At 44.0% G+C, this 21,189-nt stretch overlaps 2 protein-coding genes across 3 annotated transcripts in view; one reads left to right on the forward strand and one right to left on the reverse strand.

Moving 5' to 3' along the window:
- tgm8 (transglutaminase 8) overlaps nt 1-7,538 on the forward strand; it is a 14,919-nt gene extending 7,381 nt beyond the window's left edge. For both annotated transcript variants that reach the window (XM_084129773.1, XM_084129774.1), the window contains exons 6-13: nt 1,469-1,646; nt 2,117-2,252; nt 2,332-2,441; nt 2,567-2,809; nt 4,414-4,692; nt 5,224-5,387; nt 5,545-5,678; nt 6,744-7,538. In XM_084129773.1, the coding sequence (XP_083985899.1) occupies nt 1,469-1,646; nt 2,117-2,252; nt 2,332-2,441; nt 2,567-2,809; nt 4,414-4,692; nt 5,224-5,387; nt 5,545-5,678; nt 6,744-6,927 (1,428 nt within the window). In that variant the 3' untranslated portion in view covers nt 6,928-7,538. The remainder of the gene's footprint in view (nt 1-1,468; nt 1,647-2,116; nt 2,253-2,331; nt 2,442-2,566; nt 2,810-4,413; nt 4,693-5,223; nt 5,388-5,544; nt 5,679-6,743) is intronic.
- A 3,616-nt stretch (nt 7,539-11,154) lies between these two features.
- ccndbp1 (cyclin D-type binding-protein 1) lies at nt 11,155-19,899 on the reverse strand. Its single transcript, XM_084129792.1, has 11 exons — nt 19,766-19,899; nt 19,482-19,541; nt 19,311-19,384; nt 19,080-19,161; nt 18,281-18,377; nt 15,889-15,962; nt 14,891-14,967; nt 14,191-14,462; nt 12,892-12,952; nt 11,661-11,707; nt 11,155-11,400 (listed from the first exon to the last, which is right to left on the reverse strand). Exons 1-11 carry the CDS (start codon nt 19,851-19,853, stop codon nt 11,289-11,291), a joined length of 1,044 nt encoding a protein of 347 aa, XP_083985918.1. The 5' UTR covers nt 19,854-19,899; the 3' UTR covers nt 11,155-11,288.
- Nucleotides 19,900-21,189: the final 1,290 nt, after the last annotated feature.

A 21,189-nucleotide genomic window follows, 5' to 3' on the forward strand; every position in this document is an offset into this window, starting at 1 on the left:
AGTCTACTCTACTCCACTCTACTCTACTCTACTGCACTGCACTCTACTCCACTCCACTCTACTCTACTCTACTGCACTGCACTCTACTCCACTCCACTCCACTCCACTCTACTCTACTGCACTCTACTCTACTGCACTGCACTCTACTCCACTCCACTCTACTCTACTCCACTCCACTCTACTCTACTGCACTCTACTCTACTCCACTCTACTCTACTCTACTCCACTCCACTCTACTCTACTGCACTGCACTCTACTCCACTCCACTCTACTCTACTGCACTCTACTCTACTGCACTGCACTCTACTCCACTCCACTCCACTCCACTCTACTCTACTCCACTCCACTCTACTCTACTCCACTCTACTCTACTCTACTCTACTCTACTGCACTGCACTCTACTCCACTCCACTCTACTCTACTGCACTGCACTCTACTCCACTCCACTCTACTCTACTGCACTCTACTCTACTCCACTCCACTCTACTCCACTCTACTCTACTGCACTGCACTCTACTCTACTGCACTCTACTCTACTCTACTCCACTCCACTCTACTCTACTCCACTCCACTCCACTCTACTGCACTCTACTCTACTGCACTCTACTCTACTCCACTCCACTCTACTCTACTGCACTCTACTCTACTGCACTCTACTCTACTCCACTCCACTCTACTCTACTCCACTCCACTCTACTCTACTCCACTCTACTCTACTCTACTGCACTGCACTGCACTCTACTCCTCTACTCTACTCCACTCCACTCTACTCTACTCTACTCCACTCTACTCTACTCTACTCTACTCTACTGCACTGCACTCTACTCCACTCCACTCTACTCTACTGCACTGCACTCCACTCTACTCTACTGCACTCTACTCTACTGCACTCTACTCTACTCTACTGCTACTCCACTCCACTCCACTCCACTCCACTCCACTCTACTCTACTCTACTGCACTGCACTCTACTCCACTCCACTCTACTCTACTGCACTGCACTCTACTCCACTCCACTCTACTCTACTGCACTCTACTCTACTGCACTCTACTCCACTCCACTCTACTCTACTGCACTCTACTCTACTGCACTCTACTCTACTCTACTGCTACTCCACTCCACTCCACTCTACTCCACTCCACTCTACTCTACTGCACTCTACTCTACTGCACTCTACTCTACTCTACTGCTACTCCACTCCACTCCACTCTACTCCACTCCACTCTACTCTACTGCACTGCACTCTACTCCACTCCACTCTACTCTACTGCACTGCACTCTACTCCACTCCACTCTACTCTACTGCACTCTACTCTACTGCACTCTACTCTACTCTACTGCTACTCCACTCCACTCCACTCTACTCCACTCCACTCTACTCTACTGCACTGCACTCTACTCCACTCCACTCCACTCTACTCTACTGCACTGCACTCTACTCCACTCCATGAATATGTTGAATGTGCAGATAAACTCGGACGATGATCAGGGAGTTCTGATGGGTCAGTGGGACGGGTCGTACATCGGAGGAGTTGTTCCCTCCAACTGGAGCAGCAGTGTGGAGATACTGAGACGCTGGATCAAATATGACTGTCATCCGGTCAAATTTGGACAGTGCTGGGTGTTTGCAGCGGTCATGTGCACAGGTAGACACACACACACACACACACTATTTCTCACTATCACCCACATCATTTCTAGTAATTTCGAGATAATTTCTAGTAATTCTGAGTTTATTTCGAGCAATTCTGAGTATATTTCTAGTAATTCTGAGTTTATTTCTAGCAATTCCAAGATAATTTCTAGTAACACACACTCTCGCACACATGCTCGCAGACACTCTCTCATACTCCCACACTCAATCACTTTATGTTAACTTCAAAGTTTTAGTAATTTTGTCGAGTTTTTATCATTTTAGCAGGGTTTTATTAATGTCTATATAGTTTTTACTATTTTTACTTCAGTTTTACTTATTTTAGCAATTATAATACACCAAGTTAAAGTAAATTAAAATGAGATGTTGGCAACTAGCTGAAACAAAACAAGTTTTTATACATTATATTAAGTAACAGAGGTGTGTTAGTAAAGGCTCGAGTTAACTCTTGTTCTGCTGCAGTGTTGAGGTGTTTGGGGATCCCGTGTCGCGTCGTCACCAACTATCAGTCGGCTCACGACACGGATCAGAACCTCCTCATCGACGAGTACTTCAGCGACTACGGCGTGAGACCCAAACGCAACCTGGACAGTGTTTGGTAAGAGCTTCAGTTCTCATGTAACGTCTCGCTCGTTCAGTCGGAGGCTTGATCTGGTTTCACTCCTGATGTGATGCAGGAACTATCATGTGTGGGTGGAGGGTTGGATGAGGCGCCCGGATCTCTCCGAGGACTCGCTGTACGACGGCTGGCAGGTTCTGGACCCGACGCCACAGGAGAAGAGCTCAGGTCCTCATCTGCTCATTATATTACATTATATTATATTACATATTATATTATATTATAGGCTACAGATAATATTTAGATCAGGCCACCTGGAGTGATTTAACACATGATCTCTCCTCTACATCCAGGTATTTACTGCTGTGGTCCAGCGCCGGTGAAGGCCGTCCTGCTGGGTCACTCTGACGTCCAGTACGACGTGCCGTTCGTGTTCGGAGAAGTGAACGCAGATAAGGTCACATGGCTGGTCATGGCCAACGGCTCCAAGAAGAAGATTCTCTCAGACACAAAAACCGTCGGACAGAATATCAGCACTAAAGCCGTGGGCAGCAACAGCAGACAAGACATCACAGATCAGTACAAGTACCCAGAGGGTCCGTCTCTCACACACACACACACACACACACACATCATATAATACACTGTATTGCCAAAAGTTTTGGGACGTCTGCCTTTACATGCACATGAACTTTAATGACATCCCATTCCTGATCCATAGGGTTTAATATGGAAGTTCCATCCCCAAACTGTTCCCACAAAGTTGGGAGCAGGAAATTGTCCAAAATGCCTTGGTAAGCTGAAGCATTAAGAGTTCCTTTCACTGGAACTAAGGGGCCAAGCCCAACCCCTCCACCAAACTTTACACTTGGCACAATGCATTCAGGCAAGTCCCGTTCTCCTGGCAACCGCCAAACCCAGACTCGTCCATCGGATTGCCAGACAGAGAAACGTGATTGGTCACTCCAGAGAACACGTCTCCACTGCTTTACACCACTGCATCCCACTGCTTTACACCACTGCATCCCACGCTTTACACCACGCTTTACACCACTGCATCCCACGCTTTACACCACTGCATCCCACGCTTTACACCACTGCATCCCACGCTTTACACCACTGAATTCCACACTTTACACCATTGCACCCCACGCTTTACACCTCTGCATCCCACGCTTTACACCACTGCATCCCACGCTTTACACCACTGCATCCCACGCTTTACACCTCTGCATCCCACGCTTTACACCACTGAATTCCACACTTTACACCATTGCACCCCACCCTTTACACCACTGCATCCCATGCTTTACACCACTGCATCCCACGCTTTACTCCACTGCATCCCACTCTTTACACCACTGCATCCCATGCTTTACACCACTGCATCCCACGCTTTACACCACTGCATCCCACTCTTTACACCACTGCATCCCACTCTTTACACCACTGCATCCCATGCTTTACACCACTGCACCCCACTCTTTACACCACTGCATCCCATGCTTTACACCACTGCATCCCACGCTTTACTCCACTGCATCCCACTCTTTACACCATTGCATCCCACGCTTTCCTCCACTGCATCCCACTCTTTACACCACTGCATCCCACGCTTTACACCACTGCATCCCACTCTTTACACCACTGCATCCCACTCTTTACACCACTGCATCCCACTCTTTACACCACTGCATCCCACGCTTTACACCACTGCATCCCACTCTTTACTCCACTGCATCCCACGCTTTACACCACTGCATCCCACGCTTTACACCACGCTTTACACCACTGCATCCCACGCTTTACACCACTGCATCCCACGCTTTACACCACTGCATCCCACGCTTTACACCACTGCATCCCACGCTTTACACCACTGCATCCCACGCTTTACACCACGCTTTACACCACTGCATCTCACGCTTTACTCCACTGCACCCCACGCTTTACACCTCTGCATCCCACGCTTTACTCCACTGCATCCCACGCTTTACACCACTGTGCCATGGAAGAAATTAAAACACCTGAATTCAATGATATGGAGGGGTGTCCCAATACTTTTGGCAATATAGTGTATTTATGTATGTGTGTATTGCAATTTAGAAAAATATTATTTTATTTTTCATTTTAATAAGAAAGAGCATTGTAAAAGCGTTAGCTATTGATGTTTTAAGCCTGACCATCTTTTTCTCCTCAGGTTCTGTGAAGGAGAGAGCAGTGTTTGATGAGGCCGTGAAGCGAGTGACTGGCCTGAAGCCGAGCGAAGCGCCTCGTCCGACCCTGCAGATGAACATCAGTCTGGACTCGCCACCGCTGAACGGCACCGACATCAAACTCAAGCTCGTTCTGAGGAGTGACAACACAAAAGCACAAGATCTGTTGCTGAAGATGAGCGCTCAGGTCATGAGATACACCGGAACCCCAGCGGCCGACGTGTGGAGCGACTCCACTGACATACAACTGCAACCCAACACAGGTGCGGCTAACTATACCAGCAATCCCAGTGTCACCCATTACAAGAAAACACATGCAAACCTTCCAAACACACACAAACACACAAATGCACACCTGCAAACCTTTTAAAGAAATCACGAGAAAATAAGACATTATATTTATGTTATATATTATATTTCATAAAGAAAAGTAAGCCTGTTTTTAGGACTGTATTAAGATTAATTAAATTAAACTCTTTCAATTCCCAAATTCTCATGACTGTAATGCAAAAATAGTATTTGTTGTGTTTATGCTGTTTAAAAAAAATCATTAACAATAATCTAATGCAAATCACCATTTAATGTAATTTGCATGTTCGTGTCAAATAAAATTTGAATGGTCCTAAAATTACACTTAATTTTCTTTATGTTAAATGCAATTCAATTCCTGATTAATTCAGAATGTAATATGACCCAGGTATGTTTCTTGAGAGATAATATCACTTGACTTGGTACCATTACATGTTTTTAATATTCAATATAAGGCACCAATAATAACACTGTGCTCGTTTCAGAACAAACTCTTCCCTTCATGGTCCCGTTCGCTGCATACGGACCAAAGATGCTGGACAACAACTGCATCAAAGTCTCTGCCATCGCCACGGAGAAAACCGAGGCTAAAGAAACGTATCTGGCGGAGAAAGACATCGTTCCACACAGTCCAGCCCTCGACCTCACGGTGAGAGTCTTCATACACACACACACACACACACACACTCACTCAGACACACACACACTCACTCAGACACACACACACACACACACAGACTCACTCACTCACTCACTCACTCCCACACACACACACACACTAACCCTGCCGTGTGTGTGTGTGTCAGGTGACTGGGACGCCTCTCCAGGGCTCAGAGATGAGTGCTGAGGTGGTGTTTGAGAATCCTCTCCCCACGCCGCTGAAGAACTGCTCCGTCACACTCACCGGCAGCGGATTGCTGAAAAACACAGAGAAGTCCAGGTGAGACACACCTACACACACTGAACTGAGCTCAGTCCCATTTATGACGTGTGTGTGTGAGAGATGGGTAGGTTTAGGGGTCGGGTTAGATTGTGTGTGTGTGTGGTGGGTAGGTTTAGTGTGTGTGTGTGTGTGTGTGTGTGTGTGTGTGTGTGATGGGTAGGGTTAGGGGTAGGGTTAGTGTGTGTGTGTGTGGTGGGTAGATTTAGTGTGTGTGTGTGTGTGTGTGTGATGGGTAGGGTTAGGGGTAGGGTTAGTGTGTGTGTGTGTGGTGGGTAGGTTTAGTGTGTGTGTGTGTGCGTGTGTGTGATGGGTTGGTTTAGGGGTAGGGTTAGAGTGTGTGTGTGTGTGTCTGTGTTTAATGGGTAGGTTTAGGGGTAGTGTGTGTGTGTGTGTGTGTGTTTTGTGTGTGATGGGTAGGGTTAGTGTGTGTGTGATGGGTAGGGTTAGAGTGTGTGTGGTGTGTAGGGTTAGAGTGTGTGTGTGATGGGTAGGGTTAGTGTGTGTGTGATGGGTAGGGTTAGAGTGTGTGTGGTGTGTAGGGTTAGAGTGTGTGTGTGATGGGTAGGGTTAGTGTGTGTGTGATGGGTAGGGTTAGAGTGTGTGTGTGTGTGTGGTGTGTAGGGTTAGAGTGTGTGTGTGATGGGTAGGGTTAGTGTGTGTGTGATGGGTAGGGTTAGAGTGTGTGTGTGTGTGTGGTGTGTAGGGTTAGAGTGTGTGTGGTGTGTAGGGTTAGAGTGTGTGTGTGATGGGTAGGGTTAGTGTGTGTGTGATGGGTAGGGTTAGAGTGTGTGTGGTGTGTAGGGTTAGAGTGTGTGTGTGATGGGTAGGGTTAGTGTGTGTGTGATGGGTAGGGTTAGAGTGTGTGTGTGTGTGTGGTGTGTAGGGTTAGAGTGTGTGTGTGATGGGTAGGGTTAGAGTGTGTGTGTGTGTGTGGTGTGTAGGGTTAGTGTAAGGGGACAGAATATACAGTTTGTACAGTATAAAAACCATTACGCCTATGGAATGTCCTCACAAGTATAGCAAAACAAACCTGTGTGTGTGTGTGTGTGTGTGTGTGTGCAGCGCCGTTGAGCTTGTCCCGGGACAGAGGATCAGGCTGAAGGTGAACTTCAGTCCCTACAGACTCGGACCCAAGAAACTGGTGGCCAACTTCGACAGCTCCACGTTCAGAAACATTAAAGCCAGTGTGGACGTGAACGTCAGACCAGCGACACGAGCGCTCGGGTTCCTCAACTTCAGCAAATGAGACGCAGAACCGTCAGAATCATCAGAATCAGCCACATGATCGTATGAGTTCTGCTTTAGTTGCGTGAACACCAGCCATGAACAGCAGAGATGTGAAGAGCTCATTTGTGCTGATTATATAATAAAGAAAATAATTAACAGTGTCTCCATTAAAACAGTGAGAATGCATTATAGTAAACGACTTTATTATGAATGAAAATAAAGTTGCAATACAAATGTTTTAAATGTCCTAAAAAATTACACTTCATTTTTGTACAAAGTTGCATTTAGATTCTAAACTGCTCTATCAGCCGAACTCTTCTGATGTGATGTTTACTTGCATTATATATTTAGCAGTGCTGGGCAATTAAGTATTTGAACGTCCAACTCACATTTCACACTAAAATCAAAAGAACAGCCTGATATATATATTTGTATATTTTATTTTTATTTTTAGTGTGTGTGTGTGCATTTTGACATTATTTCAATGACTTTTTAACCACAAACGCTCAATGATTATAAACACTTTCAATTCAAGTAACAAAATATATCAAATTGTTTTCATGAGATTTCGCTTATTTGTTATGAAAAGTTTAATTGCATACAAAATAAAAGTTTGTGTTTACATAATATATGTGTGTGTACTGTGTATAATTATTTTGTATATATAAATACACACTTATGCATTTTTCTTATATATATACATGTAAGAAAAAATGAAGTGGACGTCGAAGATCTCAAAAATGAAGTTTATTACAGCATAGCAGTGGCAAGATACACAAAGCACCTTGGATTCAGCGGAGTCAAACAGATGCCTCTCATCCTCTATTCCGTTTGTCTTCCTCCTCTACATGTAAATGAAGCTGTTTTTATGTGTAATTTAAGAATAACAGATTCGTCTTCCCTCTCAGCATGAGGCTGAAACTATGTCTTAAATGTAAATTGAGGATCTTTCCTCTGTGCCCACATCTTTGATGTTCTGTGAAGTCAGAACAGCAAAAGGTTAAGGTGATCAAATCTATCTGAAGTGGATCTTCTGTTAAAACAAAACGGTCAAATGTTTAAGGTGACAAGCTAATTGAAGTCCTTGTAATCAAGATGGTTGTTGGTTGCCCTCTGTGATACTATTTACATATTACTGAGATTAGATGTAATTGTCTCTATATGATAATTAAGCTCTTTTAAGTGAAGGAACATTTTGATATATATATTGGAGTGGAAGTTATTGGGAACAGAACATCATTTCTTATAACATGCATGTGTGTGTTTATATATAAAATATAACAGTGATACACTGATATTTAGAGCTCATTTGTCCGGCTGTGTTCGATCTTAATAAATAAACATTTAAAGCAAAGGTTTTGTTGATTTAATAAAAGAGTTTATGTGCTGAAAACATGAGCGTTAACAGACAGGGCTGCGTTCTCCGATAACGTTGTCTCTTAGCGCGCTACGAAGACTCAAAAGGTACACCTTAACTACAGGTAGGCCTATACATTTCCTACGTGTGTTCTCCGAACTATACCTTAGGATGTTGCTTAAGGTAAACCTTCTTAAGTTCGACCTTAGCAGGCGCTGTCCATGGTGGAGGCGCTGAATAGGTTGATATCGATGCCTCGATGATCGATTGTGCGCTCTTTCCTTCACAGCGGTATAGGTAAAGTATTGAGAAAACAATGTTCTTTATAAAGAAGCGTTTTAGAAATAGTACAAACTGCATTTATCGGGGCTCACTGAAATATGTACATGCAGAAATAAATATGAGTATGTGTTTATAATTTAGCAAGTGTGCAATCCCAAACCCTCACGGCCATAAGTGTGTTAATGTTCTCCACAACGTATGCTGATTATCCACCAGCCATGTAGTTGACATACACTAACTGGCTCCGCGGACGGCGCCGTCTTTGATTTAAAACAAGTACTCGCTGTCTTGCTGCCATAGCTATAAAGTTTGTGTAAACTCATCTTTCTTTATATAGACTCCTAAGCCTTTTCTGTCAAATGGTTCGCCAGCTGATGTGCCTTAGGATAGTAATTAAAAAAGCTAACAACCATTAGTGTATGGAAACTTTATTAATGAAAACACTTCCATACACTGGGTGTAGGCTATAACAACTTAAGTATTTTATGTGTAAAATTTTAAAGTAAAGTAAAAATGTAATTTTAATACTAAATCAGATTTTATATTAAATGTTCATATACAATTTTCTATGTGTAATTAAACTGCGATGTAAAAAAGCTTTTTGCGTAGTGGTGGCCACTAGCGGTATGAACCGTCAGCAGCGATAAGGTATAGCTAAGAGCGCTCCAGACCAACCTTACGAACGTATGAATTACAGAAGGTATACTTAACTAAGAAGGTTTCGGAAAACACGTATTAACGATAAGGTACTTCTTAAGGTACAACTTAAGAACGACGTAGCGTTAAGGTAGTTTCGGAGAACGCAGCCCAGAGCAGTTATGATTATGATGAATCCTTACAGACACTCACTCACTCACACACTCGCACACTCACACGCTCGCTCACTCACAATTATGATGAATCCATACAGACAGACATGAGTTGTTTATGAATAACACTATATATTCATAACAGATTTCATCATTATTTTAGAGGTCAAACTTCTGTGAACATCATGAATTACAACATCGCTCAGAAAGATGGAGCAATTCACGGCCTTTGGGAAAGTGAGGGAAAGTTCCAGATTCCGCATAAGACGCTCTTCTGCAGGAGCGAGTGTGTGTGGAGGTTCTGTGTGTGTGTGGAGGTTCTGTGTGTGTGTGGAGGTTCTGCGCTACGACCCGCAGTGTGTGTGGAGGTTCTGTGTGTGTGTGTGGAGGTTCTGTGTGTGTGTGGAGGTTCTGCGCTACAACCCGCAGTGTGTGTGGAGGTTCTGTGTGTGTGGACGTTCTGCGCTACGACCCGCAGTGTGTGTGGAGGTTCTGTGTGTGTGTGTGGAGGTTCTGCGCTACGACCCGCAGTGTGTGTGGAGGTTCTGTGTGTGTGTGGAGGTTCTGTGCTACGACCCGCAGTGTGTGTGGAGGTTCTGTGTGTGTGTGGAGGTTCTGTGCTACGACCCGCAGTGTGTGTGGAGGTTCTGTGTGTGTGGAGGTTCTGTGTGTGTGTGGAGGTTCTGTGCTACGACCTGCGAGTGTGTGTGGAGGATCTGTGTGTGTGTGGAGGATCTGTGTGTGTGTGGAGGTTCTGTGTGTGTGTGTGTGTGTAGGTTCTGTGTGGAGGTTCTGTGTGTGTGTGTGTGTGTGGAGGTTCTGTGTGTGTGTGGAGGTTCTGTGTGTGTGTGTGGAGGTTCTGCGCTATGACCCGCAGTGTGTGTGGAGGTTCTGTGTGTGTGTGTGTGTGTGTGTGTGTGTGTGTGTGGAGGTTCTGTGTGTGTGTGGAGGTTCTGCGCTACAACCCGCAGTGTGTGTGGAGGTTCTGTGTGTGTGTGTGGAGGTTCTGTGTGTGTGTGGAGGTTCTGCGCTACGACCCGCAGTGTGTGTGGAGGTTCTGTGTGTGTGTGGAGGTTCTGTGTGTGTGTGTGGAGGTTCTGCGCTACGACCCGCAGTGTGTGTGGAGGTTCTGTGTGTGTGGAGGTTCTGTGTGTGTGTGGAGGTTCTGTGCTACGACCTGCGAGTGTGTGTGGAGGATCTGTGTGTGTGGAGGATCTGTGTGTGTGTGGAGGTTCTGCGCTACGACCTGCGAGTGTGTGTGGAGGATCTGTGTGTGTGTGGAGGATCTGTGTGTGTGTGGAGGTTCTGTGTGTGTGTGTGTGTGGAGGTTCTGTGTGGAGGTTCTGTGTGTGTAGAGGTTCTGTGTGGAGGTTCTGTGTGGAGGTTCTGTGTGTGTGTGTGTGGAGGTTCTGTGTGTGTGTGGAGGTTCTGTGTGGAGGTTCTGTGTGTGTGTGGAGGATCTGTGTGGAGGTTCTGTGTGTGTTTGGAGGTTCTGTGTGTGTGTCTGGAGGTTCTGTGTGTGTGTGTGGAGGTTCTGTGTGTGTGTGTGGAGGTTCTGTGTGTGTGTGTGTGTGTGTGTGTGTGTGTGGAGGTTCTGTGTGTGTGTGGAGGTTCTGGAGGTTCTGTGTGGAGGTTCTGTGTGTGTGTGTGTGTGTGTGTGTGTGTGGAGGTTCTGTGTGTGTGTGGAGGTTCTGTGTGTGTGTGGAGGTTCTGGAGGTTATGTGTGTGTGTGTGTGGAGGTTCTGTGTGTGTGTGGAGGTTCTGTGTGTGCGTGGAGGTTCTGTGTGTGTGTGTGTGTGTGGAGGTTCTGTGTGTGTGTGGAGGTTCTGTGTGTGTGTGGAGGTTCTGGAGGTTATGTGTGTGTGTGTGTGGAGGTTCTGTGTGTGTGTGGAGGTTCTGTGTGTGCGTGGAGGTTCTGTGTGTGTGGTTCTGCTACGACCCGCAGTGGCTCAGCAGGGACTGGATCTTCTCCAGGTTGTGCTCCACCGCTCCGCTCAGGAACTGCACCCAGCACACATCGGCCTCGGCACAGACGTGACTGGACCTGCCGGAGGAGAAGCGTGACTGATGAGGGAACGATGACGAATCGAGAGGAAACAAACGTGTGACTGCGTGCTGGAGCTTGACTTTTGTCTTCCAATAATTCAAGGACTCTTCATAAATATGTCTGTTTTCAAGGGTTTTCCAGGACTTACATTTCCAAAAGTCAAACTCAAGCACTTTAAGCTCCTCGTACGAACCCTGTGATAATTAAAGTGAGGTCAGCTGTGTGTTCAGGAAGACTAGCGGTTATCAGAGTCTTACCTCGTGATCTCCAGCACTTTCTTCAGCACACACGCCAGTTTACACACCTACAACAGTCACATGCTTCATTAGTGCTGGAATCTACAGCCCAACACACACACACACACACATCTACAGAAGCCTGTGACTCTGAACTGGATCCTGTTGAACAGTTTTGGAAAGTTTTGGATCCGTAAGATGTGTAATGTTTTTAAAAGAGTCTCTTCTGCTCACCAAGGCTACATTTATTAGATTATTGTTAAATATTATGACAATTTAAAATAACTGTTTATGATTAAATAACATTTAATAATGTTTATTTTTATAATGATTATTATAATGTAAATCAGCTGTTTTCTATGTGAATATATAATAAAGTGTAATTTATTCCTGTGATCAAAGCTGAATTTTCAGCATCATTACTCCAGTCTTCAGTGTCACATGATCCTTCAGAAATCACTCTAATATGATGATTTGATGCTCAAATTATAATTTTTTTAAATCAGGATTCTTTGATGAATAGAAAGTTCTAAAGAACAGCATTTATTTGAAATCGAATCTTTTGTAACATTATAAATGTCTTTACTGTCACTTTTGATAAATTTAATTAATCCTTGATTAATAAAAGTATCCCCCCCCCCCAAAAAAAAATTCTTACTGACCTCAAACTTTTGAACGGTGTTTAATGTTATAGAAGATTATATTTCAGATAAATGCTGTTCTTTTGAAGTTTCTATTCATCAAAGAATCCTGAAATAAAAATGTAAGTAACTGTTTTCAACACTGATAATAATCATAAATGTTTCTTGAGCATCAAATCCTCATATTAGAGTGATTTCTGAAGGATCATGTGACACTGAAGGCTGGAGTAATGATGCTGAAAATTCAGCTTTGATCACAGGAATAAATTACACTTTAAAATATATTAAAATAGACGTTATTTTAAATTGTCATAATATTTAACAATATTACTGTTTTTTTTATTTTTATGTATTTTTAATAAAATAAATGCAGCCTTGGTGAACAGAAGAGACTTCTTTTAAAAACATAAAAAATCTTACCGATTCCAGAACTTTTGACTGGTCGTGTACACCTGTCACTCATGACTAATGAGCCGGCACACCTGCGTCCTGGAGACGCATCAGTATTGAGACGAAACAATATGATGAATATGATGAAACTGGGAAATGAATCTGGGAGTCTGAACACGTCTCATGTGCGTGATGAAGTTATGCGATCTGTTGAGACTCACGTTATGATTGACAGCCGGGCGGTCCACGGGGGGGTAGAGACTGAGGGCGAGGTCATCAACGCTGAAAACACACACAGCAAGAGGTCATTATCACGTTTCATCATCAGGGTTAACGTGTGTGGAGAGGGTTTGTCAGGGCGGGTGCGCGATTATAACCACACACACCGCTGGAGGGCAAAACACACACTTGTGAGAATTAATTATCAGTGTTAAACATCATGTGAGACCACTAAACACAAAGGGTAGTGTGATGTCATCTGTTAAAGTCTCTTATGCTTAAACAAATACAGTGAAATATTATTATAATGTAAATCATCTGTTTTCTATGTGAATATACAGTAAAGTGTAATTTATTCCTGTGATCAAAGCTGAATTTTCAGCATCATTACTCCAGTCTTCAGTGTCACATGATCCTTCAGAAATCACTCTAATATGATGATTTGATGCTCAAGAAACATTTATGATTATTATCAGTGTTGAAAACAGTTTCATATTTTTGTGGAAACTGTGATACTTTTTATTTTTCAGGATTTTTTTGATGAAGAGAAAGTTTTAAAGAACAGCATTTATTTGAAATAGAATCTTTTGTAACATTATAAATGTCTTTACTGTCACTTTTGATCAATTTAACCCTTGAAGAATAAAATTATTTATTTATTACAAAAAAATCTAACTTTAACAAACATTTAAATGATTAGAAGCATTCAAAACATTTCAACTTCATTCAATCAAATCAATTCCTTAAATGTCACAAACTGTGTTCGCTTATTTATATCTTACAGAATAAACTGCAGCATGAAGACAAACTTCAAGCCTTAAATATTCCCCTGTGGTGTAAATCCAGCTTTTAATGTTGTTTATGTGTCTATGTGGTGTTTTTAATATGCTTTAAGACAAAGCATGTGTAAATTCATAAGTCGACTCCATTGCTGAGTATTTTCTCCTTAAAACTGCAGTGAACCAAAGACAGTCTCAAAAACACGCTTTGAAATCGCTGGTGTTTCTGACGTCACAAACTACCTTGTAACCAATCAGATCAACGTGTGATCGTCAACCAGTGGATCTCTGAGCTGAGTGAGTGAGTGGAGGCGGGGCTCATTTGCATATTCATAGAACCACACATACTAAATGAGGCAAGGGTGTCGAGTTACATTCAAGATATTTTAAGGCATGAAGAATTTTTTTCCAAGGAAAAACATTTAAATATGTCATTTTGGTGATCAAAGACGAGTTTTAAGGGATACAGTGATTGACTACAGGGGGACTTTAATATTCTGATTGATATTTTGATAGACGCACCTGGGACTGATGTCTTTAGCGGCGTCTGCGAGGTCGTCTAGCTGTGTGACGTTCTCCTCGGTCTCCACAGCGCCGGTGTTTCGCACCGCAGAGGAGAGCTTACGCAGACTCGCTCCGGACGCCTTCATCAAACCCCGACACTGACACACCAGCAGCCGGTCCGACGGGGACCAGTACGTGTCCCGGTTCCCACGGCCTCCCATTCCGTCATCATCATCTTCATCATCATCAGGCAAGACGTCAGCAAACGGGTCTTGAGTCTCAGCCAGAGCCTGAAGCAGTTCAGACACGCAGAACGACACCAACAATCGCTTATTAATACTGATGCACAATATCACACACACACACACACACACACACACACACACACTCTCACTCTCTCTCTCTCTCTGTTACACACACACACACACACTCTCACTCTCTCTCTCTCTGTTACACACACACACACACACTCTCACTCTCTCTCTCTCTCTCTCTCTCTGTTACACACACACACACACACACACACACACACTCTCACTCTCTCTCTCTCTCTCTCTCTGTTACACACACACACACACACACACTCTCACTCTCTCTCTCTGTTACACACACACACACACACACACACTCACACACTCTCGCTCGCACACTTTACTGTATTACAACTGAAAACAATCTTCATTTATTGGCAATAAGACGGTTGTAGATGTTCTCTGACCTGCTCCATCTCCTCCAGGGCATCTTTCACCAAACCAGCAGATGAAGTCAAGACGGCCAACACTGCACTGCGGTTATCTGAGGAACACACACACACACACACACACACACACACACACAATCAGTCTGAAGGATCATGTGACACTGAAGACTGGAGTAATGATGCTGAAAATTCAGCTTTGATCACAGGAATAAATTACACTTTACTATATATTCACATAGACAACAGATGATTTACATTATAATAATATTTCACTGTATTTACAGTATTTTTCATCACACAAACGCAACCTCGGTGAGCAGAAGAGACTCTTTCAGAAACATTAAAACATCTGAATTACTCCAGACTGAATATGAGATCATGTTGCAAGTATATTTATATTGGCGTTTCTGGAAACTCTCAAAATCATGTTCAGTTTCTCCAAAAGAGGCAGATTATTAAATTATGAAGTAAAATCAAATCAGTTCTGGTTTTATATAAATGAGCAATCAATGATTATATTTGCAGTCATGGAGGAATTTGTAATAAAACATAAGTTTCATATTATTTACACTGGATTTTTTAAGGATTTGGCAAATGCTTTTCTCCAAAGCGTTCTATCAGTTCATGCATTTCCTGGGAATCGAACCTTGACCTTGGCGTTGCGAGCGCCGTGATCTTCTGTTGGAGCTACGGGATAGGAGTGTCTAACAGCTACTTTAAATCCACTGATTCATATGTGCATTAAATATCAAAAGTGACAAAATCTTTGGGTTCAGCAATAAAGCAGAACTGAATCACACCAACAATAACTACGCAGAGGAATGATATCGTGTTTTTTTTCCAGCTGATGAATGATAAAAACATTAACAGCCAATCAGAATCCATCCTGCTTTAAAGAGCTCGAGGATTTAAAGCGACAGACGACAAATCTGAGAGTAAACAGAACGATCTCGTGGACACTAATACAGTTCTCCTTCTGGTTATGAACGCGCCTGAACTCCAGGTTGACCTCTGACCTTTTGGCAGCTGATTAAACTTGTCACACGCGGCCCAAACTCCTCCAGTCGACATCAGCTGCTCCTGCGAGAGACTGAGGACAACACACACACACACACACACACACACATCATGATCATTATTGTGTTAATCCTGAATCAGAATCAGTTCCTCTTGCAGCATCTCTGATGATGTGGGCGGGGCTATAACCTGTCACTCACATGAGATCAGCCAATAGCACACCACAACCATCCAATCATAGAGACAGAGCGACACGTGTCATAATCTGAAAGCCACGCCCATCGGGGGGGAAACAATCCAACCGTCTCCACTGACTTTGTATTGCGTGGCTCCTCGTCATTTATGACTTATAACAAAAAACAAAACAATGTTTAAAAGCTGTTATGTGACAAAGTGTACAACAAACAAGTTTAAAAAAACCCAGAAATAAGTGTTTATAAGCTGTCGACCCCAAAAAACGAGCGTTTAAGGACAGAAGTGGATTCAGGCTGGACCGAATGAGTAAACTGTGGGATCCTGACACTCGGTGTGCACTAATACTCTACGTGTGCAGTGAACGATCAGGCACTGGTAAGTCAAATATCCAAATGTCAGTTTTATATAATATATTTCTGTAAGCTAAGCTTAGATTACGTTCCCCTCCAGTGGGCGTAAGTTAGTGCCTATATCCACTTCTGTGTCCTTAACGCTCGTTTTTTGGGGTCGACAGCTTATAAAAACGTATTTCTGGGTTTTTAGCTTGTTTGCTGTACACCCTGTCACACAGCAGCTTTTAGACAACGTTCTGTTTTTGTTATAAGTCATAAATGACATGGAGGCAGCTTCACACAACACAAACTCAATGGAGACGGTGTGGGCGTGGCCTAAATGCACTCTGTCTCTATCCAATCAATTCCTCACAGACACAAGCAAGCCCCGCCCACATTTGTTATTGTTCCAGAAGCGTTTCACTGGGATATACGGCACTATAGGGCAGAAACATGAGTTGGGTGTGGTCAGGTGAGGTCAGGTGTGAACAGGTAGGGTCAGGTGTGGTCAGGTGTGGTCAGGTGAGGTCAGGTGTGGACAGGTGAGGTCAGGTGTGGTCAGGTGAGGTCAGGTGAGGTCAGGTGTGGACAGGTGAGGTCAGGTGTGGACAGGTGAGGTCAGGTGAGGTCAGGTGTGGACAGGTGAGGTCAGGTGAGGTCAGGTGTGGACAGGTGAGGTCAGGTGTGGACAGGTGAGGTCAGGTGAGGTCAGGTGTGGTCAGGTGAGGTCAGGTGTGAACAGGTAGGGTCAGGTGTGGTCAGGTGAGGTCAGGTGTGGACAGGTGAGGTCAGGTGAGGTCAGGTGTGGACAGGTGAGGTCAGGTGAGGTCAGGTGTGAACAGGTAGGGTCAGGTGTGGTCAGGTAGGGTCAGGTGTGGTCAGGTGAGGACAGGTGAGGTCAGGTGAGGTCAGGTGTGAACAGGTAGGGTCAGGTGTGGTCAGGTAGGGTCAGGTGAGGTCAGGTAGGGTCAGGTGAGGTCAGGTGTGGTCAGATGAGGTCAGGTAGGATCTGGTGTGGTCAGGTAGGGTCAGGTGAGGTCAGGTAGGGTCAGGTGAGGTCAGGTAGGGTCAGGTGAGGTCAGGTGTGGTCAGATGAGGTCAGGTAGGATCTGGTGTGGTCAGGTGTGGTCAGGTAGGGTCAGGTGTGGTCAGGTGAGGTCAGGTGTAGTCAGGTAGGGTCAGGTGTGGTCAGGTGAGGTCAGGTGTGGACAGGTGAGGTCAGGTGTGAACAGGTAGGGTCAGGTGTGGTCAGGTAGGGTCAGGTGTGGTCAGGTGAGGTCAGGTGTGGTGAGGTGAGGTCAGGTGAGGTCAGGTGTGAACAGGTAGGGTCAGGTGTGGTCAGGTAGGGTCAGGTGTGGTCAGGTGAGGTCAGGTGTGGTGAGGTGAGGTCAGGTGAGGTCAGGTGTGAACAGGTAGGGTCAGGTGTGGTCAGGTAGGGTCAGGTGTGGTCAGGTGAGGTCAGGTGTGGTGAGGTGAGGTCAGGTGAGGTCAGGTGTGAACAGGTAGGGTCAGGTGTGGTCAGGTAGGGTCAGGTGAGGTCAGGTGAGGTCAGGTAGGGTCAGGTGAGGTCAGGTGTGGTCAGATGAGGTCAGGTAGGATCTGGTGTGGTCAGGTAGGGTCAGTTGAGGTCAGGTAGGGTCAGGTGATGTCAGGTGTGGTCAGATGAGGTCAGGTAGGATCTGGTGTGGTCAGGTAGGGTCAGGTGAGGTCAGGTAGGGTCAGGTGAGGTCAGGTGTGGTCAGGTAGGGTCAGGGTCAGGGTCAGGTGAGGTCAGGTAGGGTCAGGTGAGGTCAGGTAGGGTCAGGTGAGGTCAGGTAGGGTCAGGTAGGGTCAGGTGGGGTCAGGTGAGGTCAGGTAGGGTCACCTGTGCACAGGAGAGGAGAGGATGACCTCCATCAGCTGAAGGAGTTCGTCCAGCACCTCCACCGTCGCGTCTCGCACCGCCTTCCTCAGCGTCACTCCTAAAGTAAGCATCAAGCGTAGCGTCAGTGACTCTCAGCTGATACACGTCTCTACAGGAATACGACTCTATCACTGTAAACATATATAATCTCGTCAGTATTATCAGCAGCCATCGCGTTTCTCAGGAGCGGATCGCCCTCCTCCCTCCCCAGCTCCACCCGTCTCAGTCAGGATCTGGCATTCTATTCCCCTCGAATCACAATAAATTCTCAAATCTTGAATTAATGATATCTTCTGCATACATTCATGTTGGTTCTGTTCTGTTTACCCTAAGGAGGGTTATTGCTGCTCTTATCCATGCTAGGCTGCCCAGAACTGAACCATACCGCTAATCCAAACTGTATGCTAACTGTCAATCGTATGTGACAGCAGTGGTCCTGACATAAAGGACTTTCAAGTCAAGTCAAAGTTTATTCATATAGCACAATTATATATAGCATACTGAACAACGTGCTTTACAAAGCTTCATAACACAAGAACACGTCAGACATGGAGAAAATTAAAACAGACAACATTCCTAGAATACATACCTAAAAAACATGGCACAAATTACTGATTATTAAAAAAAAAAGTGAGTAAAAGTAGGTTTTCAGCCATGACTCTGCATTAGCAAGTCAGGTGAGATCTAACCTTTCACTTTATCTGTGTGCTTGCTGAGTTCATTACAGGTTATAATGCTGTGGCATTAGTGGTATAGTTACCGTGGCTCTTTGGTAACCAGAAGTAAACGGTGGACAAGGTCAACACACTCTTCTGGACACATTCTGCTATTTTTGCACAGTCCTGGAGTGAGAAACAGAGCAACACTATTGCAGGCGACAAAAGGTCAAATACAACAGCACAGGATGACAGACAGCATTAATCTGATGCTCTGAAGAGGGTCAAAGGTCAGTCTGATGCTCTGAAGAGGGTCAAAGGTCAGCCTGACTCACCTCCTCTGACGGTGGCTTCGAGAAGATTAAACTGAGTTTTGTTGCTTCTTGAGATGTTGCTTTTACAGCATCATCTGTGAAATGAGAAGAACACAAGTGAAGTCACTGCGCAGATAATTAATATTCATATTCATATTCATATTCACATTAAGATCGTCACAAACACTGAACTCAGAATCTCCCAGAAGTTTGACAAGCTGAACGTCCCGCTGGATTCATTCGACTCTCCATCTGAAAACATAAAGAGTGTTAATAAACACTATGAGCTTCACACATTATAGTCATTATAGTGTGTCTGTGTGAAAGAGAGAGAGAGAGTGTGGATTTGTGTGTGAGAGAGTGAGTTTAATATATTGTTTATATCGGACTGTTATCGCGCAGAACACAGTTAGCCGTTAGCCGTCACACAACAGTTAAAGTCTGTGGTGAAATAAAGAGTCAGGATGTTCTCATACCTCTCACTCGATCTCTGCTGCATCTCACCGAGTTACTGAGGTTCCGCAACGGCAGAAGAACATCGGATCGGGAATTATCGGCACTCATGACCCGGTTCGCTTCTGGCACTCGAGCCGTGGAACGAATGTCAAGCGGAACTAAGTTTGTGTGATGATGATCGCGCCGGAATGAGTCTGTGGTTGCACCTATTTTTACCTACTTGTTTACATATTTAGATCTTTTTAAAATATGAATACAAATTGTGTGTGTGTGTGTGTGTGTGTACATATAGTTACAATAAATAGTTATAAAACTTTAATATATAGGCCGCCTATTATAACAAACAAAATAAACATTCACTTTGTATATGTTTTAGAGCCTCGTGCAACAGCTACACTCAATGATTAAATATTACTTTTTGTGTTTACATTTTAATATGAGGTTGTTTTTTAAATACTAGCAAATAAAATAATATATTCACTAAAATAACTACTCTATTCATTCGCGTACAGGAGTGATTCGGACGGCAGGTGGCGCTCGACGGCAGAGAAACGAGCTGTCAGTCTGAGAATGATAATCAGTTCAAATCACTACCAATGAAGTACCTTGGCATCATTGTGGCCAAAATACGATTATAAATGAATATGGTAATCATCCAGTCACATAGTTTATAATAAAGTTCTGTGCATTATGATGTGATATCATCACTGTATACCAATGTTTCTCAATAGCAGCCAGCAGCAGTTCAAGTGACTTGATCTGAATGATTAAACTGATTAATTTTACACTGTTATTTTCCTGTTTTGAACTGATCTACTGTTTCGAATAAATGTGGCTTGACATTTTCAGGAGGCTCTCGGCTGGAAACACTGTTTTCTGTGAACTATACATATGTCCATACAAGCTGTAAATGATTTCACATCATAACTGCTGGTAAACAAGATATCAGAACAGATGCTTACATTTGAGTTGCAACATGTATTATTCTATAGATTATGTGTGTCATCAGAGGTCAAACATGTACTGGGTTCAGTCGCATCTGCGCTGGTGTTGTTTGATCAGAGCAGCTTTATATGATTCACAGATGAACATGAAGAGTTCAAAGACCATCACAGCTTATACTTGACAAAGATCTGCAGAACGCAGAAGGTTATCGGAGAGATGTGTGTTCATTCACAAGTGTTTTTACAGCGCTTATCTGCTCTTCCTGAGTCACTGCAACACACAGAACTGCAGATCTCTGCATGAACAATGATTTTCAACTGCGTTTATCCGACTGATCTGTCCAGTGTATTTCAAGTGACTAAATTAAAAAAAGTTCTCAAATTTTGGGAAGCAACTAAAACTCATAAAAGCCCATGCAAAAGAAACTAAATATAACGAGTTGAGTTCTTACACTGACAGTTGCAGCATGTACTGTCTCTAGAACTCAGGGCCTAAAATA

This window comes from Abramis brama (assembly GCF_963993115.1).
Source record: "Abramis brama genome assembly, chromosome: 11".
In the NCBI taxonomy this organism is placed as follows: domain Eukaryota; kingdom Metazoa; phylum Chordata; class Actinopteri; order Cypriniformes; family Leuciscidae; genus Abramis; species Abramis brama.

What these genes read in the sequence shown, in the direction of transcription:
- ccndbp1 (XM_084129792.1), bottom strand. Translation starts at nt 19,853, where the DNA reads ATGAGTGCCGATAATTCCCGATCCGATGTTCTTCTGCCGTTGCGGAAC. An exon ending in CAGCAGAGATCGAGTGAGAG is followed by an intron (nt 19,542 to 19,765) that starts GTATGAGAACAT and finishes TTATGTTTTCAG; the next exon opens with ATGGAGAGTCGAATGAATCC. An exon ending in AAAGTGCTGGAGATCACGAG is followed by an intron (nt 11,401 to 11,660) that starts GTAAGACTCTGA and finishes CTCCTCCGGCAG; the next exon opens with GTCCAGTCACGTCTGTGCCG.